Consider the following 17,650-nt stretch of genomic DNA (forward strand, 5'->3'; position numbering starts at 1 on the left):
GATTTACGGAAGGGTTTTTATCATAAAAGCACTTGATGCACTCATCAGGTGTGGCAAAAAAATACCACCAGGAACAAGAAGGAAATAGGGAAGAAGTGGCACCTGCAATTTTTTTGCTGACTTTCAGTGTTTTGAGAAAGTGATTATTCAAAGCAAAAATCTTTTCTTTTACTAAGGAGCTTGGATTAAGCAAAGCAGACAACATAAATACTAGAGGACTATTAGCATCACCAATGAAGAGTAATTAACTCGGTACTTTATTTTGCTCTTAGTAAGATGCACTAAAAGAGAGCAGAGAACTCACTACAAAGGAATTCTTATGGATTGATGGTCATTACTGATTTGAGGCAGGGGAAGAAAAGGAGCTCCATTACTTGGACACTGAATCCTTAAGTCTACATCATGTAGATATAATGATTTTGTTGCAAGGGAGAAGGGTCATGACAGGCTAAAACACAGAATTACAAGCAGTCTCAGGTTGTCAAGAGCTATAAGACCACAGCACAAGGGAATGCAAACAGATGACTTATCTCATTGCTTCCACAAATGGTTCATAGCCATCCATGTCTGAAGTCTTGAGTGCCAAGGATCAGACTGTCCACGTGTTTCTTGAATTGAGACACTGGATGAATCCTGGATATTCACGAGCTCCCTCTTTTCACCCTCCTGCATCATCAAACAGCAACCTTTGCCCATCTCCCTCCTCATGTCACCAAATGCCCCTCCAACCACTCTTCACTAGCTGCCACCAATAAAAAAGGCTTAGTGCATTGCATTTTTCTAAACTTTGATTGCATTCGTTATGTATCTGCAAGCATATTATTTCATTGCATATTTTTATTTTATAAAAATTTCATTGATGGAAGATGTAACTTTACCTGATACTGTACAACCATGCATGCCAATGAGTTCATTAAGAGTTAAATAATTAGGTAATTGATATTTTAAATGCCTTCCAGGATGCAGAAATCCTTAGTAGATGTTAAATGGATTTTTAAGTCTTTGACTAATTGGTTGCCATATCTGGGTAGGCTGAGACATTAATTTGCCATTTAAAATAATGGAATATAGGGTCTTGCAACCCAAAACTCTGCTGTCCAACACTCTTTTGGGAACAGTGTGAGATGTACATAACAAGAGACGCCTGTGTTGGAAAATGTTTTGTAAACTGTAGAGTGCTACATAGATGTAAACTATTATCATTTTCAAGTAAAATCAATAATAACAGAATTTCTCTTTTGCTGGGGAGTCCTCTTAGGAATCATCTAGTCCAACTTTCTCATTTGGTCGATAAAGCCATGGGCTGAGCCCCAGACATGTGACGCTCAGGATCAGTCCATGAGTTACGGATTGATTCAAGGGCAGTACCTGAAGTCTGACAAAGGGTTCTTCGCTTCTCTCCTACATCAATTTGATCTTTTAAAAACACTAACAATTTTTTTGGTGCTGGGAACAATTTTACTAGGCCCTTTTAAGGTTTTAAATTAGTGGGGCAATTATAATAAAAGGACTTTCTATTTGGTCCTGAACTTGGCATAACATAGGAGCCTCAATAAATATTTATTGGTGAAATTAGAAATTCTAAAGCTCGTCTTGGTCACTCCTCTCTCGTGAAGAAACCCAGCGACTTAGAATCACCTCCTGAAAGAAATCAAATCGAAAAGGCAAGTGAACCTCAGACAGAGATGAAAGAATGACCCCAGGCGTTGACATCACAGCTACATTTCACCAAAAGCTGTCTCTATGATGATGACACCTGTTCACATTCCCTGTAACTGAAACATATGGAGGAAATGTGAATGCAGCGATATGGACCTTAAATGCAAACAGTACAGTTACTGGAGTCACACATAGATTTTAAAAGCTAAACTTTTCTCAGCTGTGGTAGTCCACTGGCATACTTCAGAAACGGGAAAATGAGAATGAAAGCTGACATTCACTATGAGAACTGGGTCTGTGATAGTGCTGGTAGGTCTGTGTCTGCCACTTGGAAAAGAGAAGTGGATTTTGATAGCATTTTATGAAAAACTAATATAGTGGAGACAAGCAGGACAAACTGGAAGTAAGAGGTAATAGAGCTATGGATGGTGGTAGTGTGAAAAAGGAGGAAGAGCTCAATGTAACACACACAAGAAAAGCATCACAACATGGATGCAGGGAGGAGTCAAAGACAACTTCAAGACTAAACACACAGGGGGAGACAAGAGAAACTAACTAACACTGGACGGCTGGACAACTAATTTGGCAGCCCTGGCAGGGAAAAACCACCCAGGCAGGCAGGGTAAGACTTGGCTCTATAAGCCAGATGAGAATTTCAAGGAGGCAGCAAGTCAACAGGGACTCTTCTAATCTCTGGGAATGAGACCCATGAGCAGGAGGCAGTCACAGGCTGCCTTTATGAGAGTGGTTTCAGCTGAGAGATGGGGACAGAAACCAGAGTACACTGCAGTTAAAGAGGCAGGGAATAAGCTAACCAGAGATCTCGTCCAATGAGCTCAGTGGGGAAAAGGTGTGAGATGGGCTTACAGGGCCTGAGAAGACTGTTACCATGGCAACACTGTTTTCCTTTCTTTTGTGACATTTTCCAGATAGAAATCATGTACAGAATCTTTGGGATGACATTAATTTGTGTCCATGTCTACCCACCTGAACTTTAATGCTTTTCATACATTCTGGTGACTCCATTTCTTTGTCAGTTATGGTGGAGGGTTTAATCAAATAGCACAGCATAAGTTCCTATTGAAAAATGAAAAACAAAATCCATATACCAAGTTATAATAATGCAAGTTCAGGTGCATCAGCAGAGAATACAGGCAGTCTCCATTCTCTCTCACTGTGTGCTCTTGGAAATATCATAAAGGAGAAATCCAAAAAAGCACATCCTAGGAGCATTATAACTCATGTTTATGTTCTCGAATGAGAAGGACAAGAGAACACAAAACAGATACACTGATCATAAATGTTGTATTTAAAATTTTAAATATATGCTATAAATCCCACAAAATAGCATAAAGATACCAGAAATAGCAGACTATTTTGTACAGGATAAAATTATTTTCTGAAGTTATTAAGTTGCCTCAGCAACTTAATCTGTTCTTGAGACCAGCTGTCAACTGCTTCCTGCCAGCCTTTCTGCCCTACCTACCGTCATTCATCCAGCAGCAATGGGAAAAAAGTTGGAAGGGACCCATAATTTGTTTATAGTTATTAAATTATTGAGTAACAGAGAATATACCAAACTTTCATTCTTAATAGTACTGGTATTAGATGAATTTTCCCTCCATCCTTGGTGGCAGTAGGAGGTGGTAGAACGAACGCCAGGTAGTTAGGTGGGTCTGGGGTTCAATCCCAGCTCAGCATCTCATCTGCATGGTCTTGGGTTAGGTACTCAACTTCTCTGAAAACATGTTAACGTGTTTAGTAATAGCTATTTGTTCCCGTCCTCTCTCTTCAAGAGATCTGAAAACTTTGAAAAGAAACGTGTGAATGTGTTGACCCCGTTGTAAATGTGCCTGAGTGAATGCCTGAGCATGTGAAGGCTGTACTTACAAACTGTGACAGAAAATAGCAACCACGACAGTGACACCCCTGGGAAGGCAACACCCACTACACCAGATCCCCATGGGAAACTTCAGAGCCACATAACTGGAACTCAGTTAACTGTTAAACTGTAACATGCAGGGAGGACAACTTCTAGCCCAATTATGGGAGGGAAGCAAAAGATCCCAATTTCTCCAGAACATCACTGGCAGAAGAAATGCTACGAAATTTCTACAGATGACGTTTCAAATTCTGCTACATTAAAAAAAAAAAGTCATTAAATGATATTTGAATGCCAAAGCCAATGTTTTGTTACCTTAGAGACATTAACTGAAACTCTGCTTAAGGCTGCCAGCGACTTCCAACTGAAAGGTCTGCGAAGAGATCCTTCAAAGTGGTCATCAACTAATTCAATAATGACAGAATAACTGGAAAACACAGAAAAGGGCATTTTAAAAATAGGAAGCATGAAATAAACCTGTTTAAAAAGAATGTTGTCTGTCCTACCCAGAATGAAGATAGAGAAGAGGAAATTTATATCATCTGATGCTAAATTCTCTTAGACTACTAGTGAGAAAACATTAATGAAAAACTTTCACTTTAAAAAGTTGCAAACTTTCAGGCTTACTTACAAGGAAAGGAACAGAAATATTATTCCAGCAAGAAAGCTGTAAATTCACTTAACTGTTTAGGAACTAGTCCTCACTAATATTCATTAAGATGAACAATTACTATATAGATGAACTCAATGCTTAATACTAAAACACATGACAACCACTACAGTTTAACAATGTCAGTGCAGAAGGCACTGATATTTAGCATCTGTTCTTTCAGGCCAAGAGGATCATGACTTTAATTGTTGCTATGGCACTCAAAATCAAACTGGAGGTCCAAAATTTCCACTTATCTCTTTCAGCTACTAACTTATTTAAAAATTACTCCAAACCTTGCATGGTAAAATGGAGGGCCTTTCCGATACAGCACTGTAAAGAGAAAAAAAGGAAGTATAACCACTCAAAATCAAGAGTTTGCTTTATTTCTTTATTTTTCCCTTCTCCAAAGGGAATGCAAACATCCAATTATCTGTATGCGGATAAATGGCAATATGCCCTGTGGTCTATTTTTAAAACTCAAGCTGTTTTTCCTGAAGCAAAACGCAATTAGTAAAGCAAATCTGTTGCCAGCACCATAACACCCACTCCCCACACCCACCGCCCACCAAGCACAGGTGCGTCTTGCCTTGCTTCTTATCTTATACTGTCCGGGGCAAGGGTGTGAAATTCTATCAGGAGTGTGAAGTTCATATACTGTGGATCAACATTTTTATTAATCATTTAAACTGATGGGATTATTTGTGTGGTCACGATGGCTGGTACTTGTGGCAGGTGTTTAGGTGAAGCTGATTAAGATTTATGCCTTTTTTTAAAAATATTTTTAATTGTGAAATATAACATATATACAGAAAAGTGAAAAATTTCAAAGTTCAGTTTAACAAGCAGATATAGAGCAATATAATTCAACAGTTTCAGGTATTTCCCTCTGGCTGTTCTTATACACAGGAAACTAAAAGAAATATCTCTCTAAGATTCAGTAGTCACAATCATTTGTTAAATCCAAACTTCTGCATTATAACTCTTCCTTCTCTATCATTCTCTCAATCTTCAGGGATCTATCTGGGCAATGACCATTTTAACTTCTTTATGTCGAAAAGGGGTATGGCCATTATGGGATAGGGGAATGCAACTGGCTGATGTTCTGGGAGAGACTGGTACCTCTAAGTGCCAGTAACAGGGCTTATCTGGCATAGAAACAATCTGGAGGCTTTAAGTCTCTGAAAGATAAACTTAGTAAAACCTGTATAGAGTCTTAGATTGAGCCCTGGGTTTTCTTTAGGATTTTCAGGAATACTGTTGGTTGGGGCTTGGCATACTGTGTCATAACTATTTTTAAGAAATTCAAAATCATAGAGAAAAGAAATCGTAAGAGCCTAACATGTGAGTGTACATGACCATGAGAACCCGCCATCTGGGGATCAGCCTGCCCTGTTATAGAGCTGGAGAGCACTGGGGAGCCCAATGAAGAGGGGCTTAGTTCAGTCTGTGGAGGTCAAGCAGAGGTACTTGGGGAAGCAGCCTGGGGCCCTGGAATGCTGAAGTAGCATGTGGCAAACCTTTGGTGACCCACAACCTGTGGCAGAGAGTGGCTAGCTGCTCACTGAACCCCCCCTGCACACGTGGCCAGCCCCCAGCAGCCGGTGCGGAATGCATGCAGAAGTGTTACGTGCCACTTACAGGCTGGCTCGTGAAACCCTCCTTGATACAAAGCTGAGGTTCCTTCCCTTTCCAGGTAAAAGCTGGGATTCCTGAAACACCTGGCGGAGATCTGCCCAACCATCAGGGCACCCATCCTGGACTTCCCATGTATAAAAATCGCTAGCATTGCCTTATCTAACACACAACCACATTGTAAGCTCTTAGCCGTCCCCTATGCTTAGACCCAGGCAGAAAGGCCCAAAGGAAAGCTTTGTTTCTCTTGAGGAACTGATATAACTTTTTCTTTTTGGCCCTATCAATTCTGTAGCTAATCATGTTTCCTTTTTGGCTCAGGAAGCTCTCAGCCAAACTTGTAGCATGAGTTTAGTGACTGTACAGGACTCAAAGGACCGCGAAATAACGCTCTGCCCAGTTTTGTTTTTGCTGCCTACTTTCCATGTTCACAAGTCCTTTTTATAACTGTATTTCTGAATTAAATTGTATTTAAGGCATTTGGCAAACCGGTTCAAATTCAAATGTAAATAAATATCGAAGCATGCAATTCTCAATTTTTTGAGCTGCAGTAGAGTAGAAGGAAACAAAACACTGGAAAGAAATTGAACCCAGGGTCTTTGTTTCTTGTCTACTCTCTGTCACTTCGCATTGTATGACTTGAGGTACGATTATTATTATCTAAAAAATATTTTTATTGAGATATCTGCACGTACATACAGTCCTATCCAAAGTATACAATCAATGGCTCACAATATCATCACATAGCTGTGTATTCATCACCCTGATCATTTTTAGAACATTTGCATCACTCAAGAAAAAGAAATAAAAAAAGAAAAAGCCTATACATTCCATATCCCTTACCTCTCTCTCTCATTGGCCACTAGTATTTCAATCTACCCATTTTTTAACCCCTTATCTCCCCTTACTATTTATTTATTTTTGTCATTTTTTCGCTCATCTGTTTTAGGTACGTTATTAATTTCTCCAAGCCCCAGTTTCCAAAATAATAAAATGAAGATATGAGGGGAAATTACCATCTTTACTGGCCCTAAAACACCATTATCCATGATCAAATACACAGATTACACCCACAGAATTAGGTCTTTTCTGATGACTAGTTACAACGGTGGCAGGGCTCAGAAGTTGAAAGCATGCACACTGGCACTGGAGAGGTCTGAGTTCAAGTTTAAGCAGTGCCAAGACCACGTGACCACTCTGCACCTCTGTTTCCTCCTTACAATAAATGGTATAATAATGAATGTGGCAGTCTCACACAGTGTCTGGCACATGGTAAGTGCTCAAAAGAAGTTACCTACAATAATAGCAACTGTAACAATGGCTGTGTGTCCTGCGGGAAAAATGGAATCTTTTTTCCAAAAGGCCTCCCAAGCAGAAAGATGAAAGCTTTGGAAGTCTGAGAAATACTGGGCCTTTAAAAAAATTGCTGACAGCTGCACTTAAGGTGGCTACATGGTTGTGTGTCCTTGAGCAGAGGAAATGCAGCTGGAAGTGTCAACTGTTAGAGGAGCATAAAGTCTGCATCCTATTCTCAAATGTTTAGATGACAGAGAGATAGACAGAAAGAATGATACAATAAATGTCACAAAACGCCAAAAATTGGTAAATCTGGGTATATGAGTGAGGAGATATACTGGAGTTCTATGTATTGTTTTCATGTTATTTTTGCTACTTTCTGTAAGTTTGAAGTAATTTCAAAATAAAACCAAACAGATAAAGTTTGAAAGAACAGGGTGGGGAGGGATAAGGAAAACTCTTCCTTACAAATGAGTTCCAGATAAGAGATGCAGCAAAAATGACAGAACTAGGAAATGATGGTTAGAATGAAAATTTAAGTGACAATCATCACTGTTGGGGAACCAGATATTTATATATTTTGATGGTATTGCCATACTGATTTTGTTACTAAGAAAAGGAAAAATGTACTTTAATAAAGGACATCTGACAATGGTCTTAGCCAAATGATCAAATTTAGTATCACCAACTGCAGGACAGCCTGGCATCATGGTACAAGTATACACATCACCTGAGTGCCCCCAAAATGCTGAACTTGAATCTACTCATGAGGAAATAAACAGACATCTCTAGGAATCTGAGACATCCTATGAGATTCTTCAAAAAAGTCAATGTCATGAAAAACAGACAAACAGTGGGACCCTGTTTTAGATTAAGAGACAAGAGAGATATAAAATGCAATTTGATAAATGAAACATGACCGGAACCTGTTATCAAAACAAAACAAAACAAACAAAAAGAGCCACAAAAGACATTTTTGGGACAGCTAGGAAAATTTAAATATGGACGTGGCATATTTAGAAGCTATTGAACTAATGCTAATTTTCTTTGGAATTATGTAGCACTATAATTATGTCAGAGAATGCCCCTATTTTAGGAACTGCCTGCAGTCCTACTTATGGATTAAATGCTGCATGTGTGCAAATGTGGAAAGTCCTAAAAGGTTTTTTAAAGTCTGGCTAGAAAAATAAGTCAAGAAGTGGTTTAGGAAAAGACCAAACTAGGAGATGGAAAGAAGATCCATTTCATGTGCTATACTGATGGCCTGCCCCCAGGTTCAGAATAATCTCTGGGCTGGACATCACTACTGGCAATGAATGTTCCTTTCACCTCTGGAAATTCTGTGGCTCTTCTGATTCTCAGGGAGCTGAGAAAGTACACACCCAGACTTAGTCGATGGAAATCGGAGTGGGATGGGAAGGAGGCTTAGGAGTAACTAGACCTTTGTATAGAACCAAATCATATCAACCAAAATAACATGCGTAAAACAAAAAATATAAATCCCAAGTTGTTTTTTAGCTTTTTGCCAGTAATATCACTTAGGTATAACGGAAAGTGCATGAGTTTGGGACCCAGACAGTGCCAGTCTCTGTTTCTTACTAGATGTAGGCAACTTAACTAATCTTTCTAAACTTTAATTTCCTTAGCTATACAATGAGGCTGAAACTACCAGACAAGAGAAGACAAGAATTTAGGCAAGGTACCTGGCTCACCATAGGAGATGGGCAGCCACAAAAGCTCTGAGTGGGGAGTCTCAGGTAAGATGCCCCACCTTGGCGTCTAGTCTGACTTTCAGCAGTAACTGATCAGATCAACTGGCTTGGCAGTTGCGCTTCGTTTGAGAGTCATGCCACTTTTTCCAAGCACTGCCTCTGGGATGAAATTTGATTGACAATATTTAGTCAAGGGAAGAATTTTCTTGATAAGAGGTGAATTTCATAACAGCCGTTTATCATGAATCATTACCTCTGAAAGGAGAAATGATTGTTAGAGAGAGACTGTACTGGATTTAACCTGTCTTGGCAGTTCTAATGTAATTAGGTGCTAGCTTTCAAAATTAAAATAATATTTTAAAAAAAACAGCAAGTGCCAAGCAGTCATGCCCGATGGAGAATTAAAGTTTAAGAAGCTGTTCCTCATATCCAGGGTTAGTGGACCCCCCTGTAGGAAATGTGAAGATCTGTCAATGCTACCACCGGGCAGTCTCACTCAGTGCTTGAGTCAGAGACCTGGTCTTACATTAATTAATTTTACAAGACTGAAAAGGGATGATTCGCCCAAATGGGGGCAGAGGCTCTAGGCGGTTGTGAAATAGAGTTTGTTTATTTTCCTTCCCATCTACCCACCCATTCTTAATAAAACAGTTTGTTTTTAAATCAGAAAAGTTCTCTCTGTTCACCATTCACAAATATAGCCTGACCACTGAAAATAGAAGTTGCAGGGAAAAGATGTCTTTGTTGAATGTCTTTTAGGCATATATAACCTCGTTTATTTCTCGCATCTGCTTCAAAATGAACATGCTGACATCTATATCATACGATGAGCAAGCAGAAGCATGGAGAGCTCAAGCAACTGGCCTTGGGTCACAGTGGTAGTAAGAAGTAGAGCCAGTAACAACTCTCTTTCCATCACCCCATGCCACCTCTTAATGCATCATCGTAGCCCTGTCCACTGGAAAATTTTACTCAGATTCACCCATCTAACGAGAAAGCTGGAGAAGCGTTTACATGGAAAGGTTATTTTCACAGGAGCATGAAAAGAAAATAGGGCAGGAAGCCAATAAAGAAAAACGAAGCAAGCACATCACATATTTAAACAGGATTTAGGGCCAACACAATTACCTGGAAGCCTGGCAAACTAATCTCAAACTAATCCTGATCATTTGTGTGGTAACTATGGGTTAGATTATCTGTACCTAAAATACAGGCATAGAAGAAAGCAAAAGAAACCATTTACCCTGGAGGAATGGCAGTAGAAAACAAGAGAAACGATTTAACCTGGAGGAATGGTGGTACTTAACTTTTATTTTGTATTGCTGACCCCTTTGGGGTTTTAATGAAAGCTCTAGACTTTGGGACCAGAAAAAATGCACTAATGTACAATCATGACATTTTACTTAATATTTTAGGGGGCTCTGAGTCCCCTGAAAGACCATCCAATGATTCCAGGTTGATAACATTATTTTAGAGCATTTCAAGATTTTAAAGATTGAACTGGCTTCCTTCTGGTACTTAAAAGGGCTCGAAACACATGGAAGAGTTGTGTACCAAAGCTTAAAAGACTGCAAGGGCCACAGCTTCTTAGGAGGCCTTTTCAAATATCCTGAATCCTTTCCTGCAGCCTCACAAACAATTTTAAAAAGCACCTAGGAAGTGCCCTTACTTAACAGATGTAGAAATTGAGCTTGGGTGACTTTTCAAAGGAATATTCCTAGTGCTGGAAAGAAGCCCAAAGATTTATATTCGGTTCTATGCTGCCCGCTGGGTAGTTCTGGTTCTTTAAATGCCATATATAAAGAGATGACTCCCACAGTCATAGGCCAAGGCTCTCCTGTGCTTTAGAACTATCTCCTTTTCTCAACCTCTCCATTTGACTTGCTTAACGTACCCAAAGCATGAAGCCAAATATCTAGAGTTATCCCTGCTTCCTCTCAAATCCCACATCCAGTCTGGTCGGTCCATCTTCAAGATATAATCAGAGTGCATTCACACCTCACCACCCCACTGCTGCCACCCGATCTCAGCCACCATCATTGCCTGCCAGGACGACCTTCTCAACAACTTCCTAACTGGTCTCTCTGCTTCCTCCTACGTCTCTATCAGTCTATCAGCAAGAGAGCAGATGGGGTTCCTGTTAAATTATGCCACCTCAAGTTACGCTTCTGCTCAAAACCTTCCCAAGACTCCCCACCATAAGAATAAAACCCAAGTCTTTGCCAGGCCCTACATGGCCTGGTCTACCCGCCATCAGACCTCACTCTATTGCTGTCCCCTGGCGTCTCTAAGTTCTACCTACACTCGTCATTCCACTGTTCCTGAAACTTGCTGAGGGGGCCTCTGTGCTTGCTGTTCATCTGTCATATTCTGCCTCAGATTCTCACATGACTTGCTCACTACTTGCTGCCTTCACTTCTGAGCTAAAATGTCACCCTTAGAATCCTTTCCTGACCATTTTCACTAATGGCCGTCATTCTCTATCCCATCACCCTGCTTTATTTTCCTATGGCACTTACCTCTTCCTAAAATGACATTACATATTTATTTGTTTACTTGCCTGTCTTCCCCTATCCCCCACTCCAAGAATTTAGGCTCTACGAAGGCAACTTTTTATGTACCTTTTTCATCTCCGTATTACCTGGCCCAGGGAAGACCCCTGCCACAGTCTGCTGAATGAAGAGATCATCTGGCCCAGGCTTTGTGCTCTAAGCCAGGAAGATTCAGGAGGCAGAACCACGTAGACACTTCTAAGTGCCTGGGGTCTGGAATTCAAAGCCCAGCTCTCCAAGCTACTGGTTTGGAAACTATTATGAGCTAATGACCTATTCTCTCAAGACTAATCTCCCTAACAGAAAAACACAGATAATAAGAGCGCCCTTCAGACAGGACTGTTATAAGGATTAAGTGAGATAATACAGGTATGACATTTAGGACAATGCCTGGCACATAGAAAATGCTCAATAAATGACAACTGTGATTATTAATACAATTTTATCATGACTCTCACTGGTCAGATGAGGCAACTAAGGCCCAATAATGAAGTGCCCTAAATCACATGGCTACTTGGTGGGTAGGGATGGGGATCAGAACTCTTTCCTAAAATTACAGAGCAAAGGAGAGAGAAAAGAAAAGCCTGATTTGGGGCTACAGGCTTTCACACCTAGTTTTTTCCCCCTACATTGCCTTTTCTCTCTTTCTGGAGTCACCTCCCTCTTCCCTGCCATCACCCACTGTGATATGGGTTGCACTGTGTCTTGCAAAAAAATATGTTGAAGTTCTAACCCCCAATATCTCAGAACGTGACTTTGTTTGGAAATAGGGACATTGCAGGTCTTATCTAATTTCAGGTAAGACCATATTGGAGTAGGGTGGGCCCTAATCCAGTATGGCTGAAGTCCTTAAGAGAAGAGGGACATTTGGACACAGACCTGAGGAGACACAGGGGAGAGTGCTACATCACAAATGAGGCAGAGATTGAAGTGCTACAGCTGCAGGCTAAGGAACACCAACGAATGACAGTAAACATCAGAAACTGGAAAAGAGGCAAGGTTTCAGAGGAAGCATGGCCCTAACCAACACCCTGAGTTTAGACTTTGCGCCTCCAGAGCTGAGAAAATAAATTCCTGTTGTTTTAAGCCACTAAATTTGGAAGCTTTGTTACTGAAGTCCCTAGGAAATAAGACACACTTCCCCCTCCATCCAAATAGCCATCATTATATCTAAGCCAGGAGGAAGACATCTTGGAAAAGACCAGCAATGACAGATAAAACCAGTTCAATCTGCCTCTTTGCTAGAGGATCTAATGCAAATCCTGGCTGTCATGTCCACCAAACCAAAGAGTTACTTACATAAATCTGTTCCGTACTTGAGTCCCACTTTGGGCACCCAGCCCTTGCTTCGAAAGTAATGGTACGCCATGTATGTAGTCCTGAATGTGGGCTGAATGGAAGTGAAAGCTTTCCAGAGCTTCACTATTGTTAAAGGCTCCTAAAGTTGTATTAAAAAAAAAAAAAAAAAGAGGCACTTATTATATATTTATTCACCGATCATTCAGTGAATCACTGAACACTAACTGCAGAGTGGTAGCAGTGAACAAAACAAGCATGGTATCTGGGTGGAGGAGTTTACTAGAATATTTAATCCACATGTGGTCCAAGGCAGCAGCTACCAGTCACAGTGTGGCTTGTCCAAGTCGAGATGTGCTGGATGTGTTGAATACATGCTGAATTGCAGAGAGTTAGTACAAAAAGAAAAAAAAAAGAATGTAAAATATCTCAATAACTTTGGATACACCGGGTTGATAAACTATGTAACATTATTAAAATTTATTTCACCTGATTTTCTAAAAACTTTTAAAATGTGGCTACCAAAAAATTAAAAATTACACATTGGCTCACATTTGTGGCTCACGTTATATTTCCATTGGATGGCACTGCTCTAGAGGACCAGGAAAAGGCTTCCCCGAGAAAGCAACATTTGAGGACAGGAAGGGAGCCGCTAAGTGAGAGGAGGGTGGGGGAGGGGAGCAGAGAGGGGGTACTGGTGGACTGGGGAAGAACATTTTAGGGAAAGAGAAGGCTCAGTCTAAGATTTTAACACCATCAACAGGAGTTAGAGTTGTTTCTTTGTGTTTTCTTTCTTTCTCTCTCTCTCTCTCTTTTTACTTGATCCTAAGATGGAGACTCCAGATGACACTCCACACATGACTGGCATTCTTCAAATCCCCTGTAAGTGAACAATCAATTCCCCCTCTAACAAGAAGGCTGTTCTTGTTAGATTCAATATGTTCTTGTTAGATTCAATATGATTCACTCACTATTTTTTGGATGGTGGGGTTTCTATGTAACAGCTAGGTTTCCAGATGTTCTGACAAATTTCAGCTAACGCCCCGGAAGGAGGCAGGGTGGGGCTCAGAATAGCCACCCTGGGGGAAATCACCTGTCAGCTGACACCCGTTCTCAAACCCCTGGAATATTTGTGAAAAAGATTCATGTGATTAGAATTTGATGGATGATAAAAGTAGACTCCCAATTCAAGCACTAAGTTTACTTTTCAGAAACCTAAAACCTTCAGAAGGTTTCTAGACCATATAAGTCCTGAAACCCAGAGGTATTCTTCTCTCCAAGAACATAAACCATTTCCATCCCTCTATTCCATATGGTCGACACCCCTTTTCAACAAGAAAAAAGTAAAGTTAAAACGGGCATAACCTAAATATCCTGAAAGATTGGGAGAAGGATCAAAGGAGAAGGAGGAGTTTAAACAGAGAAGATAGTATCTAACAAATGAGTAGGAACACTGAATCATTATGTTGATATTTCTTTTTAGTCTCCAGTGTCTTGGGGCAGCTAAAAGAAAAAACCTGAGATTGTGGAACTGTAACCCATACCAAACATTGAAATCTGTTCTATAACTACCTGTTAAAATGTACTTTGACATTTATTTTGTATATGTTATATTTTACAATAAAAAATTTAAACTCAAGAACAGTATAAATACAATATACTTCCTTGGATCCCCTTACTGTTCTGCTTACCTTTCTCTTTTTAACTTTTATTTAAATTGTTTTTGACTGGATATATTCACAAGACTCAAAATTCCAAAAGTACAAAAAGTGAACAGTGAAAAAATCTCCATCCTGCCTGTGTGCCCAGCCCCCCAGTTCTTCCATGTGGAGGCAAACACTGGTATCAGTTTCTTGTACTACTTTCTTCTAAAGGCAGTGGCTATGGTACAAAAACATGGACTTTGGTGTTATCCTGATATAAAATACTAATTTTATCCATCCTGGCTGTGTGACCTTGCGTGAGTTACTTAAGTTCTCTGAGCCTCAGTTCCCCTATATGTAAAAATCTCACTAGGACTAGGGGTATTGCACATACTGCACCTATTACACAGACTTTACTATAATAGGTGCTAAATGTTTCTCAAGAAACATTGTTACTCTTATTTTTATTGTTAATTCCCAGTGCTGTTCTGATGTAGATTTCTCGATCATTATATCAGGTATTGCTGTTCTCCCAGTCTCAGGAATGAAATTCAGCCTAACGGCATCACAGCAGGCTTTTGTCAAGCAGTCCAATCTTGGACCCAAACCCAAAACTTTTACAGAAATAATTCAATTTGCTTTATTCTTTGGAAGTAGATACATTTGTATAAAAGCATTATGTTGATCTGTAGAAGATTAAATTTTAACATCAGAAAAATATTAATTGGATTGTGTTAAATAAAACAATTACCTCCTCATAATAAACACTCAGACATCCCAAAGCATAGACCAGGAAGAACGCCTAAAAACAGAGAAAGCGGAAAATGAGCATTAGAAGCAGCTGCACATTCTTGAGAAATTCTTTTATAGACTGACTTCTCTTCACCTCAAATACAAATCAATGTTCTTAAATCGTTTAAATGATTACATTTTTTTTAAGCATACATGGTTCATTCAAATTGCAAGGATTAAAAAAAAATCTAAGAAAATATGATAGTCACAAACAGTTTTAAATCAGTAAAAAACAAAACATTTGTACGGATTTTTCTCATAATGTTCTTTTCCCTAAAAAGTCACACAACTTAACTGAAGAATGGTGTAAACAGCTATAACAACAATAAACCTTTGCTCACTGGATTTTCTATGTAGATTAGCTGAGAATTAATTAAGATGAGAAAAATATATAAAGAGATCAGTGAAGAGTGGTGCAGATTCTGGTTGCATAACAAAATGTGATTTTCTCAGTCCATCCCTGCTGTAAAGTAATTTTCTGGTCGGTACACCCTGTTTTTCCACTGACTTCTTTGTACAGTATGTTTTACTTGTGTGGAAGAGGTAGGAGGATGACAAAGAAAGCTGGCCCGAGTTGAATCGAATCACACTGAGATGGCAACACTCAAATACCTGCATGCTGCCTGCTTCACTTGTATAGGTAGCTTGGATTTATGTACACACAGGGGCTGAATGGTAGCTATTAGTAAACCCAGGCCACTTTCTATTTTAAAGATTAGACTGATAACCAAACAACAAATATTCTGCTTTTGCCTCACTTCTGCTGTCACTAGGCACAGATGAGGAGGGGTCCTCTGTGTAGCAAGGCAACAGAAATACACCTGCCTCCCTTGCCTTACCTTCCTTGGCCTGCATCGTGTGCACACAACGGAACAAGGGATGGTAATGTTTAAGAGAGCTCAGGCTATGCAAGAGTAGGGGATTTCAAGTAGCTACAAGGAAGCATCCTGGCCATCCATCAGGTATCAGCCAAATCCTCCCCAGGGTTGTTGTTGGTCTAGCTAACTGATGACATTTCTCTTGACAGTAGTGATTCTCAAAGTGTGATCCAGAGTTCCTGGAGCCCCTAAATCCCTTTCAGGAAATCTCAAGATCAAAATTGCCTTCGTAGTAATATTCAGATGTGATGTGCTTGCCTTTTTCCTGCTCATGCTCTCCAGAGGCAACAATATGTGCGCTGTCACAACAGAAGGAATACAGAAGCAGATATGAGAGTTCAGCTAACTCCATAAAGCCAGGCCTTAAAGTAATTTGCAAAAATGAAAAATAATGCTACTCTTCTCACTTATTTTTTATTTTTTGCATGTATGTTTGGAAAAATGTAGTTTTTCAGCCCAATTCTGCAAGTAAAATCATTACCTGCCCCCCCACTCATAGGACATGCTTTTCTATCATCAGCAAATATATATTTCTCCCTAAGAACCAATGAAACCATTGCCTCAGTGTTATTCATCTACAACGTGACAACCTTTATGAATTGAAGCAAACCTCTTTTAGGGCACTTATTACTAAGATGGAGAGGATCTTAATTCAATTGAGTTGGTTTTATTTAGAATCAATTAATTCATAGATGAGAGGAGGTATATGGAGGTTGGTGGTTTTGTCCCCTGAGGTTTCATTTAGTGGTTTTGTCCCCCAAGGTTTCATTAGCAAAATTTTACTTTTATAGTTCTAATAAAGATAGAGGGAAGAGTTTAATGATGCTTTTAAATGTCATATCTATAAATTTAGTTAGGGATCACAAGTATTATAATGGAAAAACAGGTCTCAATAACAGATCTCCAGGAAGCAATGGAGCAAATTAGCTCACTGGCATGGCAATCTAATTATTACCAGAATGAATACCTACAGAGAGTAAATTATCATCATGGCTGGTTTATGAAGGGTATGGATTTAAATGTCAGACTGAAAGAAGAGATAATAAAGACGTAGGATGTGGAAGATGGCATCTGTTATTCAGGCTCTGGCAGGCCTGAATAATAGCCCCAACCAGCCAAGAAGAGGAAAAAAAGCACATTTGACATATGTAAGCCAGTCGCTGTATATGACCACAATTCTCTTCTTTAAGTAAAAGATATACTTTATGGTCATTATAAACAATTTGGAGAAAGAGCGTCTATGTGCTACTAGGGAGGGAATTAAGGTAGGAACAAAGCACCTATTATATGGGCCAGGAACTGTGCTAGGCCCAGTATATATATACATTACTGTTTGTATCATGGTAATTGTGATGTCTAATAGTAACCCGAGGGCTTTCCCTGCACTTAGAATAAAGACCAAATTGCTGGCCACTACCTACAAGCGTCCCACCACCCATTACTTAGTCATACAGAATACAGACTATCTATGTTTCTACCTATATACACAGTAACGAAAACGAAAATGAAGGATTGTTTCTCAAAAGCAGTTTTCTGTGAACATTAACCCTCACTTAGCATAATCATATCATCTTGCAAACTACCCACAAACCAAATTCCATTGTAGGTCATTTTAAAATCACAGGAGATTTGTTCATTTGAAAATCTCTGCCATTT

The 17,650-nt window shown here is 39.6% G+C and overlaps 1 protein-coding gene across 4 annotated transcripts in view; it reads right to left on the reverse strand.

Moving 5' to 3' along the window:
* Window positions 1-240: 240 nt before the first annotated feature.
* The window catches only part of TSEN2 (tRNA splicing endonuclease subunit 2), a 52,121-nt gene continuing 34,711 nt past the window's right edge, over window positions 241-17,650 (reverse strand). For 3 of the 4 annotated variants that reach the window (XM_077116503.1, XM_077116504.1, XM_077116505.1), the window contains exons 7-12: window positions 15,076-15,126; window positions 12,685-12,823; window positions 4,487-4,523; window positions 3,857-3,968; window positions 2,647-2,736; window positions 241-1,641 (exon numbers count right to left, since the gene is read on the reverse strand). In XM_077116503.1, coding sequence (XP_076972618.1) covers window positions 1,582-1,641; window positions 2,647-2,736; window positions 3,857-3,968; window positions 4,487-4,523; window positions 12,685-12,823; window positions 15,076-15,126 — 489 coding nt within the window. In that variant the 3' untranslated portion in view covers window positions 241-1,581. The remainder of the gene's footprint in view (window positions 1,642-2,646; window positions 2,737-3,856; window positions 3,969-4,486; window positions 4,524-12,684; window positions 12,824-15,075; window positions 15,127-17,650) is intronic. The other variant, XM_077116508.1, reaches the window with a different exon arrangement.

Source organism: Tamandua tetradactyla, chromosome 9, assembly GCF_023851605.1.
Source record: "Tamandua tetradactyla isolate mTamTet1 chromosome 9, mTamTet1.pri, whole genome shotgun sequence".
Taxonomy (NCBI): domain Eukaryota; kingdom Metazoa; phylum Chordata; class Mammalia; order Pilosa; family Myrmecophagidae; genus Tamandua; species Tamandua tetradactyla.